Source organism: Cetorhinus maximus, chromosome 30 (assembly GCF_964194155.1).
Source record: "Cetorhinus maximus chromosome 30, sCetMax3.hap1.1, whole genome shotgun sequence".
NCBI lineage: Eukaryota > Metazoa > Chordata > Chondrichthyes > Lamniformes > Cetorhinidae > Cetorhinus > Cetorhinus maximus.
Genome location: NC_135908.1, coordinates 11,584,880 through 11,606,103, shown reverse-complemented (window position 1 = coordinate 11,606,103; position 21,224 = coordinate 11,584,880). Strand labels below are relative to the sequence as shown.

Below are 21,224 nucleotides of genomic sequence, written 5' to 3'. Positions count from 1 at the left end.
AACTGCCTATGATGCAGTAGAGGGCAGCCAGCAGCATTTACTGCACTATCAGAAACATTTTGGCTTACCTTTCTGTGTGCAAAACATAGCTGAGGTATTGAGAGGAAACCTAGGAGTATAGCCAGCATGCAAAACCTGCAACAGAACAAACAGTCTGTCAAATATTGCTGGGGACCAATCACAACCAGACTTTTTTGAAAAAAGCTACCTGGTGTAAATCCACAGCTATCACAGCCACAGTGCCAGACTGAACTTCATTCATTGATTCTTCGTGTAGTTGTATCAAAAGGCTTTTGTCAGGCAATTGAGACAATACAGAACTGAGATTTCTGAGTTGGACTGAATAAAAGGAGTAGGCACTGAGATGGTAATTGACATGCTGACAGTTTTCAGTAGAAAAATTGAGAGCAGGCAAGAGCCTATAGATGTAACCTAGAAGGATCAGGACACCTGAAGACAGTTCAGACAAAGAGTTGACACCTGGAATATTGACTTCTTTCCTGTTTATAGATGCTGAGTTGTTATTTCTAGTATTTTCTGTTCCCTAGTAGTATTATGGTATCTCCTGACAGACTTCCAGCCTGTGTAGCAGTGCCGGACACCCTGCAAGGCAACACAAAGTCTTGGGTAGTCAACGCAGGTTTTGTGCCTACTCTAATCTCAGCTACATTGCACTGCTAAAGCATTTTCTGCAGGCTAGGCATGCCACCTCCTCTTCTAAGGGGGTTCACTGCCTTATACCATAGCAGAAGTTCATTTAATCGCCTCCAAATATGTTGAGTTTACCTTCTTCCTGTCCTCAGTAGCAAAGAGGGGTACACGAGTATGATGAAAACCAGGTTAATGGATTTGGAGCAAAACTGATTTTGAGGGGCTGAGAATAGAACTTGCGGGGGGGTGGGGGGGTGGAAATAGGCAACAATATTGGCAAAGAATGATGTAGAACAACAATGGCAAACATTTAAACCAGTGAAAAGAGAGGCATGTTGTTGAAGTTTTTCGTCTTGCACTCAGGACAATAGCAAGAAGGGCAAATTTCAGATGATCACAACAATTTATGTTACAAGAGAAAAGGGGTGCTGATTGGTTGGCAAGTCGACTCTGATCAGTCAAGGCGTTGCCATGGAGAAAGCAACGGGGGCCTCTAGGCTCCCCATGCTTCCAGGTAATTCAAAAAAGGCGCAAGGCTTGAACGTATTCCTTTTGCTTACAGGGAACGAGTTCCTCTGCATAAATGTTTATTGCTTCTAGCAAGCATAAATGAACTACATTACAAGCTCTATTGATTGTCTTAAATTGGTTCTTAGTGTAGCAATTTGACTGCAAATTTTACCCTTGGATGTATGTCTAATTCTCTGAATATTTGTTCTGTGTACAAATTGAATCATTTTGGCGGCATTACATAGCCTTGTCGTACTATTCTCTTCACTTGAAACATATCTAATTGTCCATCTTCGATCCTGATGTCCACTATTTGGTCCCAATATAAGCTACTGATAAACCTCACACCTTTATTCTCAATGTCACATTTCAGCAACACGTCTATTAACTTTTGGTGATAAACACGATCGAACACTTTTTCATAGCCTATAAAGCATATGTAAATGTTCTTGTTTACTTCTAGATATTTATCAAAGATTGTTTTTAGGTTAAATATTCCCTCTCTTGTTCTTACTCTAGGTCTAAATCCAGACTCTGTTTCACCAATTTCTGCTTCAAATGTGTTATTATTTCTTTCTATTATGATTTTCAAGATTACTTTATTGAGATTACTCATTAAGCTTTTAGTTCTAAACTGATTGCACTCTATTGTTTTAGTTTCTTAGGTAACAACGAATATGCTTAACAGATACGTTTGAATGTTCTTTATAGTTTTTCTAAAGTGTGGTTTCACTATCACATAATCTATTTGATTTCTATACATATCGCCTGGACACCGGCGGCATATTGTGTAAAGAATATATCTTTTAATTTCTGTTGGACTGTTCTGAAGAACATACCTTTTTATTTTCAGTTGGACTGTGGATTAGAATTTCAATGGCTGCAGGTTGAAAGACATGTCCACTGAAACAGGGTGAGAGATATATACAATGTTGCAGTTCTGGAACAGAATGTGCCATGAAAGACAAGATGGTGCTCAAAAGCAGTCCTGGACCAAGGGAGCTGCCTGACAACAGCATTTTAATTGGCAGGTGACCAGGTTTTGTGCGAGGGCAGTGTAGCTGAATAGCTCCTAGCCTGAAGGGGACAAGACCTAAAACCTCTTCCTCCTGTGTATGGAAGATTCCAGTAATTCCACTGGCTTTTCTCCTCATATCTCTATAACCTGCTCTCTCTTTGAAAACCCCTGTCAAGAAGCAAAGGGGAAAATCACTGTTAAGAGACATTGAAAGGCAAGTGCTCAACCAGTGAACTAAATACTGAAAGTGCTAGAAGACCACCTCGTGTCATCAACAAGAACTGAAAGGAATTTGGAAGACATCGATCAAAATCAACTCATCGAATCCTGTACTCCGGAATTGGCGCTATTAACTGTTTTATCCCATCCTTAAGACACACACAAACATGGATTTTGTGTGTCTTGTATTTGTGTGTATAGGGATTTAAGAAGGGGATAGAGTTTAAATTATAGTGTTAGAAATTAGCAGTTCATATTTCTTTCTTTTGCCACTGGTTAACAACAGTTTGCTCAATAAACAGTTATTTACTTATTAAATTTACAAACCTGGTGCTCATATGCTGTTAACCTAAATTAAACAGTTAGGTAGAATTGGGGAAATCTGGTGGTTTCATCAAACTTTTTCACATTTGTTGTGGCTTGGGGAACAGTGGGGCTTGATATTACAGCGCACTATCCCCAGTGAGTCATTACAAGTGGTATTGTCACTGAACTGGTAATCCAGAGACCCAGGATAATGCTCTGGGGACCTGAGTTCGAATCCCACCACAGCAGATGGTGTAATTTGAATTCAATAAAAATCTGGAATTAAAAGTCTGATGATGACCATGAAACCATTGCCGATTGTTGTAAAAACCCATCTGGTTCACTAACGCTCTTTAGAGAAGGAAATCTGCTGTCCTACCTGGTCTGGCCTACATGTGACTCCAGACCCATAGCAATGTGGCTGCCTCTCAAGTGCCCTCTGAACAAGGGCAATTAAGGATGGGCAATAAATGCTGGCCCAGCCAGCGACACCCGCATCCCATGAACTAATTTTTGAAAAGTGTACAGACTTCTTTTTGGTTGCTTGAAGAAGGTGTTTGCCACCATCAGACCACTTTCTTGAGAAAATTGTGTCTCCTCTTTCATTTCTCGATCTAAGGCCATATCGACCTACATGTGTTCCTGATGTTCCTTCATCGATTTTAGCATTTAAATTGCCCATTACAGTTACCACGTCAGTTGATTTTACTTGATCATAACACTTTAAGATGTCACCATAAAATGCCTCTATTTCCTTCTCACCTGACCTTCTGTCAGGGCATAAACTTGTATGACAACCACATTAGAGAATTAGATATACTTCCGGTGATAAAAATTGGAGGCAAGAACATAAGAAACTTACAGTACTCTAACAACATAGCACTACTTATAGAGTTAGAAGAGGCCCTACAAAATATCATAGATCAAGTACAATCTAGCAGTTTAGATTGTGAATGAGAATGAATACCAAAAAGGCAAAATGGTAGTCAGAAAGAATACATAGGAAGAAACTAGAATGAAGATTGAAATGGATGGTGTCACACTGGAACAAGTAGATAAGTTTGTCTATTTAGGACAAATAATAACAGAAGATTGCAGATGTGATGCAGAAGTTAAAATAAGGATAGAGATAGTTGGAAGTAATTTTGTGAAGATGAAGAATGTATTAATAACAAGGAAACTCAAGCTTGTATCAGGGAAAAAAACTCATAAGATGCTACATTTTATCCACTTTACTGTGTGCCTTTGAAACCTGGACAATAAATAAAGATCTGTGGAAGAAAATAGAGACCTTTGAAATGTGAACACTAAGAAGTCAGAAGAGATCAGTTTTTCAGTCATTTGATCATTGCTGAAAAGCTACAGAGATCTTTGCTAGAGTGTAAAGCAGCGGGTGTAGTATTAGGCGTGTCCAGAGCTGAAAGGGTTAATGTGCGGGACTGGCAAAACAGTACCATCCACACAATGATGTCAGAGACACATAACCAAGAGTCAAGAAGGAGAAAGCTCATGGCTTAGACTGAGTAACACCTGTAGCCTTGTATATCTGTATATAGTTGTGCTCATACAATAAACCAGTTATTGTTCAGACATATCCATGTCTCAGCAATTGTTCCTGAGCCAGTCACAACTAACATACAACAAGGGGCAGCAGAAAAAGAGATCAATCTAGGAGTAGTTGGATGACAGACATGACAGAGTGGTTGCAGATGAGTTACAGTGGATGTGTGAGAATGGCACAAGGCAGATAAGTGTGACATACCACGACAGCAGATCTCCTGGTAGGAGTAACTACAAGCAGCAGAAATAGCAATTTGAAGTAGATAGAATGTAGCATCTTATGAGTTTTTTCCCTGTTACAAGCTTGAGTTTTCTTGTTATTAACGATGCCTCATCTTCACAAAATTACTTCCAGCTGTCTTTATCCTTATTGTTCAGCAAGTGCTGCCCCATTGTGGAATCACATCTAACAGTAAACATTTTCTGGATTTTGCAAGCACAGGCTGGTTGAGTACGGCCTGTACTCTGCCTATAACGAACAGCCAGAGGAACATGTTATTTGATTCGATCAGCCAATCGTTGGGACGTACGACCTACATACGTGGCATTGCACTGAAATTCATACACGACATTGCTCAAACAGCAGTGTATTGAACAGTGTGAGAGGGTGATGTGTGGTGGGTAGGAGATATCATTTGAAGATGTACTCAATGACCTTGACTATCTGTAAGAGGTCACTGAGCTTCTTGTGGCACTGCTGACAGGTCCTTGGAGCAAGAATCTGGGAATTTCCCTCCCTGCATCCTGCTCCCAGTCCCTTCCCAGGGTGTTCCGTGAGGCCCTCCTGGTGCCCCTTGCAGGAATATGAACCTTTCTCCTTCTACCAGCTTCCTGGACTGACTCCAGTGCCACATCCGTGAACCTGGGAGCAGTCTCTCTCTAGCTGTTGCTCCATTTCGTGCCCTTCCCCTCACAGCCGCTTAGCAGTTGGAAGTTAGTAATAACTTCTGTGTAAGAGTGCTGCTCCCATTTAAAAGCAGCAAGCTGTCTTTAACAGGTGCAGGCTAGCCAGAACACGTGCTAGCAATGCATGTTGTTGGGGATCCTGCCGAGCATTCAGCCAGCCAGCAGCGTAGGTCATGAGGTCATGCTCGGCTAAATGCTAATTATTCAATAAGAGGCTGCATGAAATTTGCATGCTGCCTACCTCAAGAGGATGGGGCGCGTGAATTGTGACACAGCCCTGCCCTGCCTTCCCCTCACCCCACCAGCATGAAAATGGGGGCAATCCAATTTCAGCCCTATATTCTAATTTGGATTGCCTCCTAGACCCACCGCCAGAATGGAAAAAACCCAACCATAAACCTGCACTGTTGTAGAAGTAAAAGGCAGCTTTGGGTAAACACAGTGAGAAATTCTTAATTTTAACTCCTATTTTTCTGTTTTTCTTTTATTTCTACTTATATTTATTTGTTAAAATCTTAATATCTGATGATCTAGCACTGAGAGATTGTGGTACTGATAGAAATACAGAACTTCAGACATCGGTTGTCTGTTAAGTGTTATGCCTGATAAACAATTCAAGAGCTGTACCCTATGCTAAATATAGATTTACTGTAGTCTTATTGCTCATGAGTATTTGAAACATTTTTCAAGTTTTCTGTACAAATTGAGATTTGGGGAATCAATCTATTCCAGCTGGTCACAGCAGGAGTCGACCAGTTCAACACCAGAAAGATTTGACTTTATCTGTTCCATACTGTGTCATGTTTAGAAAATGGTGGCAGGAATCCAGGAACATCTGCTCAGCACACCCAGTGCAAAATTTCAGCTCCACCACAGACTGCAGCTACACTCCAGTAGAAAGCAGTCTATCCATTTTTAGACATCTCGAACTTTAGTGTGTGTAAAGAACACATCAGATGTCACATTTCAATTGAAAAACCTTGAAAAAAATAAGAAAATGAAAGCCAGTCATTTCCTTTCTGATTTTCTGATCTTGCTGAGCAGACAGAGATTTATGACCAGTTTCCAATCCACGGCAAAATAGTTACACTGTTATTGACCTCAGGATGCCCCCATTTAAACCTTGTGGCTTTCATGGAACAGAGTAGGCATCGTATCAGAAGTATTCAATGTGGATTACATAATCTAATGTTCCTGTACTTAGCAAAAGGTATAACCTTTGATAATGTGAGTAATATATGGGAGGTTCACTATTTTTTCAATTCTCTATTTTATTTGGGAAATCATGGGTGTTGGAATCACGATAGCAGAAATCCAAGTGCCAACAATAATGCAGACGTTTGCCCCTCCTGGTCAGCCGCCAATATTTATCTGCTCCAAAGAAATATTCAGTTATTACAGCCCTCATGATGATGGCAAAGGAGAGAAGTGAAATCATTTTGAATTATATTTGCTGGTATCATTATTCATAAATTCAGATTGAGTGCAGCAATGTAGTTTCTTCGCACTTACCAAAAAGGTACTGGGCTATTTTCCACCATGATGTTATGAATGGATTTCATGAGTAGAAACAAAGTAGTTAAGATTCTTGTGTCCTGCAGTTGTCTCAATTTCTAAAAATAAACATGAGATGAATTAGAATGAGCACTGACGTAATGTCTGTTTTTGAAACTTTAAATATTCAACATATGCAGAATATTATCTTTATATGTATAAAAGCAAAAGGCCTGGCTGGCTGTCTGTTTGTTTGTTGGCAAAGTCCTCCGAGGGCATTGGGCCAATCTCAACCAAAGGCGGATGTCTTAGGGCAGTTGAATCCAAGGCACTTTGGCCTCCTATCAGGGGATCTCGCAGATCTGTCTACATTGTGTTACTGCTGACACCGTAACTCAGACATGCTTTAACAAACCTTAACCATCCGCTCCAGGAAATAATGTGACAAATTTACATCGTAAATCCACAACTCTCTTTCATACTTCATTCGTTTGGTTTCGTATTTTATTTGTTTCAAGTAAGTTATGTTCTGAGACACGACACGCTATTACTTGGTAAGGAAAAGTGTCAGGCACCTCGCAGAGTCAGGGAAGATTAGAAGGCTTGTGCAGAAAGGTGAGAGTTTGCGATCAGCCGCTTAGCCCATCGGTGGCGGGTGGCGGTTCCTGCCATCCGACGTCGGGAACATCATTGTAATCTGCGTGTCATTATAAGGCCATCCCCCCCCCGCCCCACTGGATCATCCACCCACATTGGCATGATTACACACCGATGTGTTTCACAACAGCGTATATAAAGACGTTAACTTGACGGGCTACACATTGAGGGGAACTCAGAGGTGAGTGCACAGTAATGTTGTGGAGCACTCACGAGGGTTGCTTGTTGGACTTCAAGGTTGAGGCATGTTGGGGGGGGGAGGGGGCGCAAGGGCTTCCCTGCAATTGAGGTAACTTTGGAAGGGGAGGGGTGCGCAAAGGCTGCCCTGCGGTTGAAGATAGTACACAAGCATGTGCACGGTTGTGGGGGGAGGGAATTGGCCATGAATTAGGGAAACCTTGTATAAAGTGGCCATTCCCCTCCAGCTGAGACAGTTCAAATGCAGCCACATGGACATGCGTGGAGTCGGGTCTCAATAGCTTATCTGCCCACTCAAGCAACGCAGAGGCATCAAAGTGCCACCAAGTGCTCCAGAACTTTTCATCCCTCGGACATAGACTGCAAACTAATAAACGTTTTAGTGGGCTACAGAACAGTTGGACAACTGCGCACTTTGTACAATCTTCTTGCTAAATCTGGCGATGGAGCAGTCACTGATGGAGGCACTCACAGCCCCTTGCAAAGTCATCATTCAGGCTTGGACCAGTCCCCCCCATGGTTCAAGCTATCAGTGCAGCTTTGCAGTGCGGGTTAGGAGAATGCCTGTGCCTGAGCTGAGAGCACAGTATGCAGTCCAATGGGCAAGGCTGTCGCCAATAGGTCAGGTGGAGTGGGGTGGAGGTGGGTGGGGTTTTGGGCAGCCATGCAGCGCACTGAACTCTGGCCATCCAAGTGGTGGCCAGCACACTCCAAGATGCATTAAGGGGCCATCAGATTTAACCAAGAGAGGTTCTTAGTACACCCATGCTAACCCACATGTCTCTCCCTTTCATCTTGCTGGAGGAATACATCAGGATCATGGAGCCTGGTGAACTAGCTGTGTGCCTCGTGGTGTACAGAGAGCAAAGATGATGGAGAAGTCAGCAACTGAGGCTCTTGGCTGCACAGAGGGAGGAACAGCACCTTCAGGAAGAAGGGGCGGCTGAAGCTTCCGCACAAGCCTCCAGAGAGCCACAAGGAGCCATTGCTGGTCGGCACGTAGCTAGACCCAGGGTCTATAGATGCCGCCTTTCATTCCTGCAGATGACTGAGAACCAGTGTTGCCAAAGACTGCATTGTACGGGTCTTCAGTGAGGGTTTCAGCAGATTCCTCTTCTTAGGTTTCTAGGGGGCTTGATTGGAGGCCCTGGGTCATGGACTCTGTTGGCTGTTTCCTAGATGTGCCTGCGAAACAAGGAGAGATAATTAATGATGGCAGGGGATGGCAGAACAGGGGAAGTGCCTCACAGCATGGTTGTGTGATAGATATTGCTGGACCCTCACTTGGTTGAGCACCACCAATCTCACCATCAGCACAGGAATGGTCCAGATCGTTGCCAGCCAGCTGGATGATTCTATTTTCAAAGTCTGTGATGACCTTGATTTCAGGCATTCGTCCACCAGTCTGTGACTTCTCCCTCTTGTTGTGCACCAGCTTGTCCTGTGTGGATAGAGATGGAGAGTGTGTAAGCGGGACGCTGCCGGGCCAGATAATAAGTATGCCTGGCCTGTGTGGGTGGTGAGTGGTCCCATGGATGGGATGAGGACAATGAAGATGTGTGCGAGAGAGTGAATGGTGACGTTTTTGCCGCCCGCTATCACCCTTGGTGCAAATCTGGGACAATTCCACCCTTTGTCTTTAAAGTGGCGTCCATCCATTCAGCTGTTTGGCTACTTCTTTCCACTCCTCTATCTCACAAAGCCATTCTTACCCAAGGTCATCCTATCCATGAGCCCCACCCATTGATCTGTTCACCAAGTTGCTGAAAATTCAACTTCCCTTCCTGATCCCATGCTAGGTGATAACGTAAACAGTTCCCTTTCCTCTGATATGGCTTTCCTCCTTTGAAACCTGGCGTCATCGCCCCCTTCTCAAAAAAAAACTCACCTATTACGTCTCTGTCCTTGTCATCTACCATTCTATCATTGCCTGGAGAGTCCCACAAGATTTATCCTTTCTTCCTGCACACCACTCCCCCATTTCTCATCAACAATATTGCCCCTTTGCAACATATTCTGAAAACGCATCATCAGGTTCCACAGTATATTGACAACACCCAGCTTCTGATGACACACCATTTCTCTCAACAGCTCTACTAGTCCTGAACTCTTTAAATGAAGCCCTGTTATTAAGATCAGCAAGGTGTCCATGTCTCCAGACTCTAAAGGGTCCGCTGCCCGCTTTTCCTGTCCCCTTTTAAAATTGGAGCTATTGCCTTCGTCCCCTTGTGGTGAGCTGCCTTCTTGAACTGCTGTAGTCCATGTGGTATATGTACACCCACAGTGCTGTTAGGGAGGGAGCTCCAGGATTTTCACCCAACGACAGTGAAAGAACGGCGATATATTTCCAATTCAAGGTGGTGAATGGCTTGGAGGGGAACGACAATGGTTTCATGGTCATCATCAGACTTTTAATTCCAGGTTTTTAATTCAATTCAAATTCCACTATGTGCCTTGGCGGGATTTGAACCCACATCCCCAGAGCAGTACCCTGGGTCTCTGAATTACTAGTCCAGTGACAATACCACTATGCCACCGCCTCCCCCATGCAGTGCTGTCTAAGGAGCCTTGCTGAATTCCTGCGGTGCATCTTGTAGAAGGTATACACTGCTGCTACTGTGCGTCGGTGGTGGAGGGAGTGAATGTTTGTGGATGTGGTGCTAATCAAGCGGGCTGCTTTGTCCTGGAAGGTGTCAAGATTCTTGAGTGTTGTGGGAGCTGCACTCATCCAGGCAAGTGGGGAGTATTCCATCACACTCCTCACTTGTGGCTTGTAGATGGTGGACAGGTTTCGGGGAGTCAGGAGGTGAGTTACTCATCGCAGGATTCCAAGCCTCTGACCTGCTCTTGTGGCCACAATATTTATATGGCTAGTCCAGTTCAGTTTCTGGTGAATGGTAATCCCCAGGATTTTGACAGTAGGGGATTCAGTGATGGTCATGCCATTGATTGTCAAGGGACGATGATTAAATTTAAATTCTCTCTTGTTGGGGATGGTCATTGCCTGACACTTGTGTAGCATGAATGTTACTTGGCACCTGTCAGCCCAAGCCTGGATATTGTCCAGGTCTTGCTGCATTTGGACATGGACGGCTTCAATGTCTGAGGAATTGCGAATAGTGCTGAACATTGTGCAATCATCAGTGAACATTCCCACTTCTGACCTTATGATGGAAGGAAGGTCATTGATGAAACAGCTGAAGATGGCTGGGCCGAGGGCACTACCCTGAGGAACTCCTGCAGTGATGTCCTGGAATTGACATGATTGACCTCCAACAATCATAACATCTTCCTTCATGCTAGGTATGACTCCGACCAGTGGAGAGTTTTTCCCCTGATTGCCATTGACTCCGGTTTTGCTGGGGCTCTTTGATGCCACACTCAGTAAAATGCTGCCTTGATGTCAAGGGCAGTCACTCTTGCCTCATCTCGGGAGCTCAGCTCTTTTGTCCATGTTGTAACCAAGGCTGTAATGAGGTCAGGAGCTTAGTGACCCTGGCGGGACACAAACTGAGCGTCAGCAAGCGATATTGCTAAGCAAGTACCGCTTGATGGTACTTTACTGATGATCAAGAGTCGACTGATGGGGCAGTAATTGGCTAGGTAGGATTTGTCCTGTTTTTTGTGTGCAGGACATACCTGGGAAATTTTCCACATCACTGGGTAGATGTCAGCGTTGTAGCTGTACTGGAACATCTATTTCCCTTCCTGGCTCAGGGTATGTCTCTGGCTGAACCAGACTGTTCACAAGCTTGATGTTATTTTTGAATCAATGCCTTGAATTTAAAATTCTAATCTATGTGTTCATGGCCTTGTGCATTATTATCTCTAACTTCCTCCAACACAGCAACCCTCAAAGTTCTCTGCACTCCTCAAATTCTGGCCTCTTGTGAATCCTGCATTTTAATTGTCCCACCAATAACAGTTCATGCCTTTAGCTGTCTTAAGCTCTAAACTTTGGAATTTCTCCGTCAACCTCTCCCGCTCTCTCTCCTTCTATAATACAATCAGTAAAATCTACCTGTTTGGCTAAGCTTTTGATCACCTGTATCAATGCCCTCTTTGGCTTGTGTCAATTTTCTAAGTGCTTATGTTCCTGAAAAACATTTTGGAACATTTTACTAAGTTAAAAGCATTGTATCAATGCAAGTTGGTATTGATGAAGAATGAGCTAAAGTGAGGCAAAAACAGAAAATGCTGGAAAAACTCACCAGGTCTGACAGCATCTGTGGAGAGAGAAACAGAGTTAACGTTTTGAGTCTCTATGACTCTTCTACAGCTAAAGAGAAGTAGAAATGTAATAAAATTTATACTGTTTAAGGGAGGGTGGAGTAGGTGAAGCTGGATAAAAGACCAGCATTAGGTGGGGGCTAAAGAGAGATTGACAAAGATGTGTTCTTTCACAGAGTGCTTACTATTCTGCTATTAACACATTCTGCTTTCTTACCTTTATGCCACCATTAGCACCTCCTTTAGCTCTTACCATTACCATGAACACTCCTTGTCCATGACATCTTTGTTTACGCATTTCGCATTTCAAACCTAGCTTCCCTTTTGAACACTCAAAAGCTCCAGACTAGCTGTCTTTAATTCAATTAAATCCCCCACACACACATCTACACAGAGAAACCAATCCAAACCCCACTATTAATCTACCTTTACATAAATCACAATAATATTATGAAAATTATTACATTTTCATGACACCCCCCTCCTTACTGGAAAATGAACAGTCATAATTTAAAAAGACAGCTTCATTTTCTTAACCCATCTTACATTACCTCCTGTACTTATCTATATATTCACACTATTACATTACCAGATGCATGCATTATCATAATATATATGCAAATCCTTTGTATCAACAGAAATCATTCCAGTCCAGTGTCTAGGTTTTTAAATGTCCAATTTTCCCTTTTCAGCTTCAAGCTCTTGACAATGCATCTGCAGTTAGATTTAGATTAAATGGTTGCAATAATAAACTCCATCTGAATAGCCTTGCACTTCTGTGTCGAAAGTTGTCCAGAAACTTTAAAGGATTGTGGTCTGTATAAACAATTGTTTCTGATGAATTGTTTGCAACGTAAATCTCAAAATGCTGCAATGCTAACACCAGACCCAAAGTCTCCTTTTCGATCGTTGAATATCTTCTCTGTTGTACGTTCAACTTCCATGAAAAATGCCCCATCAGATTTTCAATTCCAGTGTCATCTTCTTGTAACAGTATGTCCCCAGTGCCTATATCACTTGCGTCAATGGCCGATTTAAATTGCTTGGCATAATTGGGTACTGCCAAAACTGGTGTCATAGTCAATACAGTTTTCAAACTGCCAAATGCCTTCTAACGCTCCTGTGTCCATTGAAACTTCTTGTCCCTTTTTAATAGTTCAGTCAATGGAGCAACCACAATACTAAAATTTGGCACAAATTTCTAGTAAAACCCACTCATGCCCAGAAATCTCAAAACTTCTCATTTTGTTGTAGGCACAGAGACATCGATGATAGCTTTGACTTTCACATCTCTCGGAGCCACGTTACCATGTCCAATGGTATGGCCTAGATACGTAACTTACACTTTTGCAAATTCACTTTTAGCCAAGTTCATTACCAAATTAGTTCCTTGTAATCGACAAAACAATTCTTCCAGATGTTGTAAATGCTCCTTCCATGTTTGACTGAAAACTATCAAGTTGTCAATATAAACACCACAATGGTTCAGTCCTGCAATTACTTGGTAATGTAATAGCGTGAATATATAGATAAGTACAGGAGGTAATGTAAGATGGGTTAAGAAAATGAAGCCGTCTTTTTAAATTGCGACAGTTCATTTTCCAGTAAGGAGGGGAGTGTCATGAACTAGCACTTTTTCCTCAGCAACAGAACTATGAGACGTAGCTTTCCTATCTGTCTTCACTTTCATCACTTGCTGTGATATCTTTAAATGTTCCCTAGCCAACTCACATGCTCTGTCCAATATTTCTCTGAAGTTTGATACATAATCCAGGAGATTAATCCACCAATTCCTCATGAGTCAATTTCAGTGGTCCCCTTACGTCATGACCATAAACTAGTTTGAAAGGACTAAAACTAGTCAATGCATTAAGAGCGTCCCTAATAGCAAATAACAGGAGTGGAATTCCCCTATCCCAATCCAGTGGGCAGTCCTGACTATACACCCTTATCATAGCTTTTAAAGTTTGATGCCATCTTTCCAAAGCCCCTCATGACTTAGGATGGTAAGCTATGGACTTAAACTGTTTTACCCTCAAACTGTTTATTACTTCCTTAAACACTGACATGAAATTTGAATCCTGATCTGATGGCATTTCTTTAGATAAACCATATATTGTAAAAAAAATTAGTTTTTCCTGTGCCTGAACCTCAGAACCCCAGTACTTTTACTTCCAGAACTTTTCTGCATCCTAATAATCCCAACAGATTTTCCCCGTAATTTCCATCACACTGACTCTATGTGTCCAACTACATTACAAAGAAAACACCTCAATTTTCAAGTGTCACTTCTACTCTCAGCACCTTCCTTTCTATTCTGAGGAAAAAAACTTCCTGGGAATTTCCACCTATTCCTTCTCTTCTCTGACTATCCACCTTCCTCTCACCTTCCCATTTTCTATCCTTCTCTGATTTAAAAGGGTGACAGAAAGAAGGTTTAGCTCTATGTAATAACTCATAATCATCTGCTATCTCTGCTGCTTCTCTTACCGTTTCAATCCTCTGTTCCTCTACATGAGTGCTCACTACCGAAGTAATTGAATCTTTAAATTCTTCCAAAAGAATTACTTCTCTAAGAGCTGCATACATCAATACATCATCTCTATCTATAATGCCTGTATCCACCGGTCAAAATTACTTTATTCTACTCTCTCAAACTCAATATAACTTTGCCCAGGCTTTTTTTATTTTGAGGAACCAACTCGTATGCACTCAAAATAGCCATTTTTTAACCACATCATAGTTCACCGAAACTTCTCCTGACAGTGAAGCATAAACCTCATGTGCTCTACCCACCAACCTGGATTGTAACAAAAATGTCCAGTTTTCCCATGGCCATTTCATCTGTTTAGCTATCTTCTCAAATTAAATAAAGAATGCTTCAACATCTCTTTCTTCAAACTTTGGAAGAGCGTGTACAAATTTAAAGATCACCCCACTGGGTTCTGGTCTGGAAATAAGTCCTTCTGCACCTTCTGTTGTCTCTTTATTCATAGCCAGCAGTTGAAACTTAACTTTGGTTCCTGTAGACAGCAACTTGATACCTAGAGGCTGGAGGCTGTTCACACTTGTTAGATCTTAGAATGCCTTCTCCTTACACATAACCTCAGTTCCTTTATACATGTTTCTCCCTTGTTAATGTAAATCCCATTGTTCTAATATGTCTTTGCAACTTCGCTTTTTCCTTAATATAAATGTTTGATAGTACTCATATTATCAGTAGTCTTTGGGAAAATTAAACACACTGTTTGGCTTAGACTCTTATGGCTAGGTGTAACACCTTGAAATTCTCTTTGAAATTCACTACTCTGGTTTATCTAAAAATGCAAATGGTCCTCACACCTTCAGCCATGTTTACATATTTACCATTTCAAATCTAGCTTCCTTTTTGAACACTCAAAAGCTCCAGACTAGCTGTCTCTAATTCAACTAAATCCCCCACACACGCATCCACACAAAGAAACTAAACCAAGCCCCACTATTAACCTACCTTTACAATAAATCACAATAAATTATGAAAATTATCACATTTTCATGACACGGATCTTGTCAAATACCTTATTAAAATCCATGTAGACAACATCCACTGCACTACCCTCATCAATCCTACTTGTTACTTCCTGAAAAAAATTGATTAAATTGGTAAGACACTACCTTCCCTTAACAAAGCCATGCTGATATCCCTGATTAGTCCGTTCCTTTCTAAGTGACTGTTTATCCCGTCTCTCAGAATTGATTCCAATTGACCGGCCTATAATTACTAGGCCTATCCCTCGCAGCCTTTTTAAATAATGGTATAACATTCGCAGACTTCCAATCCTCTGGTACCTCACCTGTATCTAGTGAGGATTGGAAAATGACCCTCAGAGCATCCGCTGTTACCACCCTGGCTTCCTTCAACAGCCTGGGATACAATCCATCTGGCACTGGTGATTAATCCAACCACAAGGATGTCAGTCCCTCCAGTACTTCCTCTCTCACTATGCTTATTGTATCTAATATTTCACACTCCTCCTCTAACTAGAATATCTGCATCATCCCTCTTCTTAGTGAAGACACAGACAAAGTGTTCTTTGAGAACCCTGCCCACATCTTCAGCATCAGTGCACAAGGTACCATGTGCATCTCTGATAGGCCCTACCTTTGCCTTTATTATTCTCTTGCTCTTAATGTACTGGTAAAATATCTTTGGGTTTTATTTGATTATACCTGCCAATACTTTTTCATATCTTCGCTTTGCTTTCCTAATTCCCTTTTTTACCTCACCCCTCTACTTTCTATACTCCTCTAGGCTTTCTACAGTGTTAAGCTTTTTGTGACCGTCAGAAGCTTACTTTTTCTGCTTTATCTTACCTTGTATGCTTCTAGATAACCAGGGGGCCCCAGATTTGCCCTTTTGCTTTGTGGGGACATGTATACGTTGTGCCCACAGAATCTTGCTTTTGAATGCCTTGCGCTGGTGTGTCACTGATTTCCCTTCAAGAAGCCGTAGCCAGTTCATTTTTGCCAGACCACCCCTCAGCTTTGTAAAATTTGTCTTTCCCCAATTTAGAACTTTTACTCCTGTGCTATCTTTATCCTTTTCCATGGTGATGCTAAACCTCACTGTACTATGGTCACTATCCCCAAAATGGTTACCCACTGCTACTTCATCCACTTGCCCGGCTTCATTTCCTGGAATTGCTCTCCCTCTCATGGGGCTTGTTACGTGCTGGCTATAAAAGTTCTCTGGAATGCAGTTCAAGAACTTTGTGCCCTCTGTGCCTTCTATACTGTTCATATCCCAGTTGAAGGGAAAGGTAATTGAAGTCCCCAAATATTGTTGCCCTATTTTATCCAATACCTTTTGGAAGTCCATATCGTTATGATTCTTGGCCAGACCTCTGGTCATGGAGGGAGATCCAGTCAGGGACCAATAACGTTTTGTTTAAAGTAGATAAAGTTCAAGATTCATGATGCTTACTTTCTTACAAAAGCCACAAGGTTCCACGAGTTTTGAACAAACAAAAACAAACTCAACTATGCAAGCTCAGAAAGATAAAACAATTTACAGTATCTATCTTATACTCTAACATTCAGGGTAACTATGAAGTACATGCGAATTAACAGGAGAATTGTGGTCAGACATACTATGCGACATAATAAATGACAGATGTGACCAGACCCAATTCCATGGATTCCTCAACAACCCACCCAAACATTTGTCACATCATGAGCCAACCAATCTCACTGAAACATTATCCTTCTCCTGAGGGTATCCAATATTTACATTTGAAGATTTTGCCTTGGAATTATCTCCAAAAGTTATTCCCACTTGGACGGATTTGACAATGGCCCACCTCACAGGGTTTCAATTTTGCCTTCCAAGATTCCTTTCCTATGGCTCCCGAGTATACTTGAGCTTCCAAACACAATTTCAGATCTTTGGCCATGCCAAGCAGAACACCATTGCTCCAAAGGGGTACCTTTTCCCCAGCAGCCCGCAGTATGGAGTTATCAACCTACGGCTGCCTTCTTGGATCTACAGGGCTTCTCTTGTGCCCATTTTGCTTAAAGTCTGCTCTTTCTTTAATTTGGAACCTATTTCTTTGCTCCTTTCTTTTAACCTGTCTTAATGGTACTTATTCCTGTCCCCTGTCCTCATTCCTTCCCTGGGACTACCTTTCGGGACCTCTGCCTGTCCCCATCCCTGGTTTGTGACCTTCTCCTTGTCCCCCCTCCAGTGTCCTGCTCCCTGGGACACATTCACTACAATGGCGACTCTGTATCAGGTCATCTGACCTGCCTTTTCATACCATTTCCCTTCTTTCTTCTGTGCAGGGCCAGTCCACGGCCCAAATAACATGAAAAAACAAACCAACTGCACTTGTGGCCAGTTCCCAGCCACACATGTGCGGGAGACCCAAGATTCACTGGAAACCGGAGTTCCCGACCTCCTAAGATGAGTAGAGGTTTCTTAACATATTTTTCCTTGGAAGAAAGAATGCTTCACCACTGTGAAGGTTTCTTTACAATGGCTTTACACTTTCTTTACAAGAACTTAACAAACTTCTAACAAATAGCTTATTGCATACTATACAGATAAAGTTCTCATTTTGTTTCACAAATTACTTATGTCGCATTGTACAATAACGAGGTTTAACCAAAACAAAAGCCAATGCATGTAACACATAGGATTAGCAGAATTTAAACTTCATAGAATTACCATAAGTCAACTTTTGCATTTCTTTTTTCTCTTATTCCTAGTTTTAACTCGGCAAAGAAGATTTTGCTTAAGTCCATGGCCCAATTGTCCTCCTTTTTGTTAGCTGTAGGTGTAATTCCATCTTCAAGCTAATTTTCCGACATGGTAAATTCTTATTTTGAGATAATTAGGTCAAAGTGGTTTCTTTGTGCATTGGCAACTCATTTCTCCTCTGATCAAGACCTCTTTTAGCCATTTCAAAGATGTTATTGAGACGTTTTAAAGGGTTTCATACTGCTGTCTGGTTTTACCTTCGAACAATTTAAGATCTTGTCATTTCTCCTGATCCCATTCCAAATGGGTCTGTCTTAATTCTCTTCGAGCAACATCAACCACTTCCTCACTCTGGATTTTTATGGTTCATTCCAATATTTCAACTCTTTCACACAATTCACGATCCATATCATTCCACTCCTCTGCAGGTTTGAAGTGGTCTTTTGTGAACTGTCCACTTGCCTGGATTCCTGCTGCTGTACCTGGGCTGTGTCAACACTGGCAAGCACTTGTAATTCAGTGTCCTTGATCATTGACCCTTCCAGACCATTTTGCAGTTTCGATCTTTTCCGTTAACAATTATTAGTTTTCAATTCTGCAGGCCTTTCTGTTGCTACTGTGCAATCCGTTGCCTTGGTCGATACATCAGTATTGTTATTTGGATCAGTTCTTCACTCAACTGGGTCACAATCGGGCAAGGAGTTTCCATTCACTGGAACAACTTCGGAACTATGACACTCCATCCCAGGTTGTGGAAAAACTACACTGCCCACCAGTATAAAGACTACATTTGCAATAGGTAATTTTGGAATAATTCCAAATACACAAGGCCCCTTCATCAGAGCACAACTTAACTTTATTCTATGCAATGGATAAGACACATACTTCTGCTCAATACCCTGTATTGATACATTCTGATGCAGTGAAATTGCTAAAGAAACGTCCAAATTCTTTACTACCAATAAGCTCAGAGCTGAACTAGTATCTCTCAGGATAACAATTTTTCTGGGCTCTTTCTTGTACAAAAATGGAGTGACTTCCCCTTCTAATATAAACCCCTCATAATCTTTTCCAGTTCTCTCTACTCCTACTGTAAAAACATTAGAAGCGCTGGGTTCCTCACAAGCAATTTTCTCTGTGGGGGTCTCTGTTACTTGCACTAGTGCCATTGTTTTAACATCCCATTTCTTTTTCCAATACAGCCTTTTCTAAAGACTCCTTAAGCATTCCTATTACTGCTACCAGTTTACCGTTCAGCTTCCAACAATGGGCTTTGAGATGCCCGGTCTTACAGCAATAAAAGCATACTGGTTTCTTTGCATCACTTTTACCTTCTACACTATCATTTATCTTGACTGGATCATCTTCTCCTTCCTCCATAAAGCTAGGCTCTTTTTTGTTCCTCCAGCTTCCCTGTGAGTTTACAGATGGAGATCTACTGCCCCCTAGCTACCTATGTAATATATCACACTCATCTGCCAGAACCGCCGCTTCTTGTACCTTAGGCTACGTTCTTCCAAGTGTGATCTAATAGCAACTGGGATATTATTTTGAAATTCTATTATTATCATTAGCTCCCTCACATTCTCAAAATTTCTTTCTAACTTTAGTGATCGAAACCACTGGTCCCACAGCATTTCTTTTCCCTGTCAAATTCTACAAATGTTTCATTCAGTCTTTTCTATATGGTCTGAAATTTCAACTGATATGCTTCAGAGTCAAGCTTAGAAGCATTAAATACTGCAGTTTTAACTACCTCATAATCTGAAGATTGTTCTTCTGAAAGACTGGAATAAACACCCATCGCCTTCCCGACCAAAACACTTTGCAAACTGAGAGTCCATGTGTCCTTTGGCCACTTTAGCTTTGTAGCCACCTTTTCAAACAAGATAAAATATCTCTCAACTCGCCTTCGCTGAAGTTAGGCAACAGACGAAAGACTCTTTGTTATATCAAAGCACAAATGGGACTTGATCCCTCATCCGAACTAGTAGACTCTCTTTCGCTCTGTAACCCAAGCTTTTCTTTAGCCAATTCATGCTCTCTTATTTCTTTTTTTCTTTGAAACTCAAGCTCAAGCTTTTGCATTTCCATTTCTTTCGTTCTTTTTCCCCTTTTTCTAATTCAAGCTTTTTCATTTCTATTTATTTTGCTCTTTCAAGTTCAAGTTTTTTCATTTCTTTTTCCATCTCAAGTTGCTTCATCTGCAACTGAATCCTAACTAATTCAACTGAATTGCTATCTGGATTCACTTTCCTTCTTCCAATCTCAGATGCTATGACATTACCTCAATCATTTCTGATTTCTTAGCCCCTGTTTTTAATTCTAACTCTAACTTTTCCTCTAATGCAATTAATCCAGCCTTGGTTAATTGTTGCAAATCACTCAGGGATAGGTCTTCCCTTTTCAGAAAAGTCTTAGCAATTGACAAAGCCATTCTACTTTTCAATCAGTATAGTAAAATTCATCATAGAAATCTTATAATCCTTAACCTCAGAAAATATTGGCACTTGTATTTGTCTGTGGATTCAAGATCCTGGACGAGCCCTCAAGTTATGATCCTTGGCCAAACCCTGGGTCGTGGGGGAAAATCGGTCAGGGTTTTGTTTAAAGTAGATGAAGTTTGAGATTCAAGATGCTTGCTAAGGGAATAAAGCCACAAGATTCCATGGGTTTTAAACAAACAAAAATAAACTTTACAGATTCAGAAAGATAAAAACAATTTACAATATCTACCTTATTACTCTAACACTCAGGGTAAGTATGCAGTACGTGTGAATTAACAAGGGAACTGTGGTCAGACATACGACACAATGGATGGCAGATGTGACCAAATACAATTCTGTGAATTTCTCAACAACACACCCAGACATTTGTCATACTGCCAACCAATCTCACTGAAACTTTGTTTTTCTCCTGAGGGTTTCCAAGCTTCACATTTGAAGATCTCAATTTGAAATTCTCTCCAAAAGTCACTTCCGCTTGGACAGCTTCAACAATGGCTCACCTCACAGGGTATCAATCTTGCCTTCCAATATTCCTTTCCCCTGGATCTCCGCGTACACTAAAGATTCACCTTCCAAGCACAATTTCAGATCTTCAGCCGTGCCAAGCACAACACCACTGCTCCAAAGGGATACCTTTGCCTCAGCAGCTCACAGCACAGAGTCACCAACCTTCGCCTTCTTGGATCTTCAGGGCTTCTCACGTGCCCAGTTCACTTAAAATCTGCTCCCA

The 21,224-nt window shown here is 41.6% G+C and overlaps 1 protein-coding gene across 1 annotated transcript in view; it reads right to left on the bottom strand.

Annotated features, from left to right (window-relative positions):
• The window catches only part of LOC144670075 (thrombospondin type-1 domain-containing protein 4-like), a 253,990-nt gene that overhangs the window by 227,215 nt on the left and 5,551 nt on the right, over positions 1-21,224 (bottom strand). The window contains exons 2-3 of the mRNA XM_078532470.1: positions 6,683-6,783; positions 69-135 (exon numbers count right to left, since the gene is read on the bottom strand). Coding sequence (XP_078388596.1) covers positions 69-135; positions 6,683-6,732 — 117 coding nt within the window. The 5' untranslated portion in view covers positions 6,733-6,783. The remainder of the gene's footprint in view (positions 1-68; positions 136-6,682; positions 6,784-21,224) is intronic.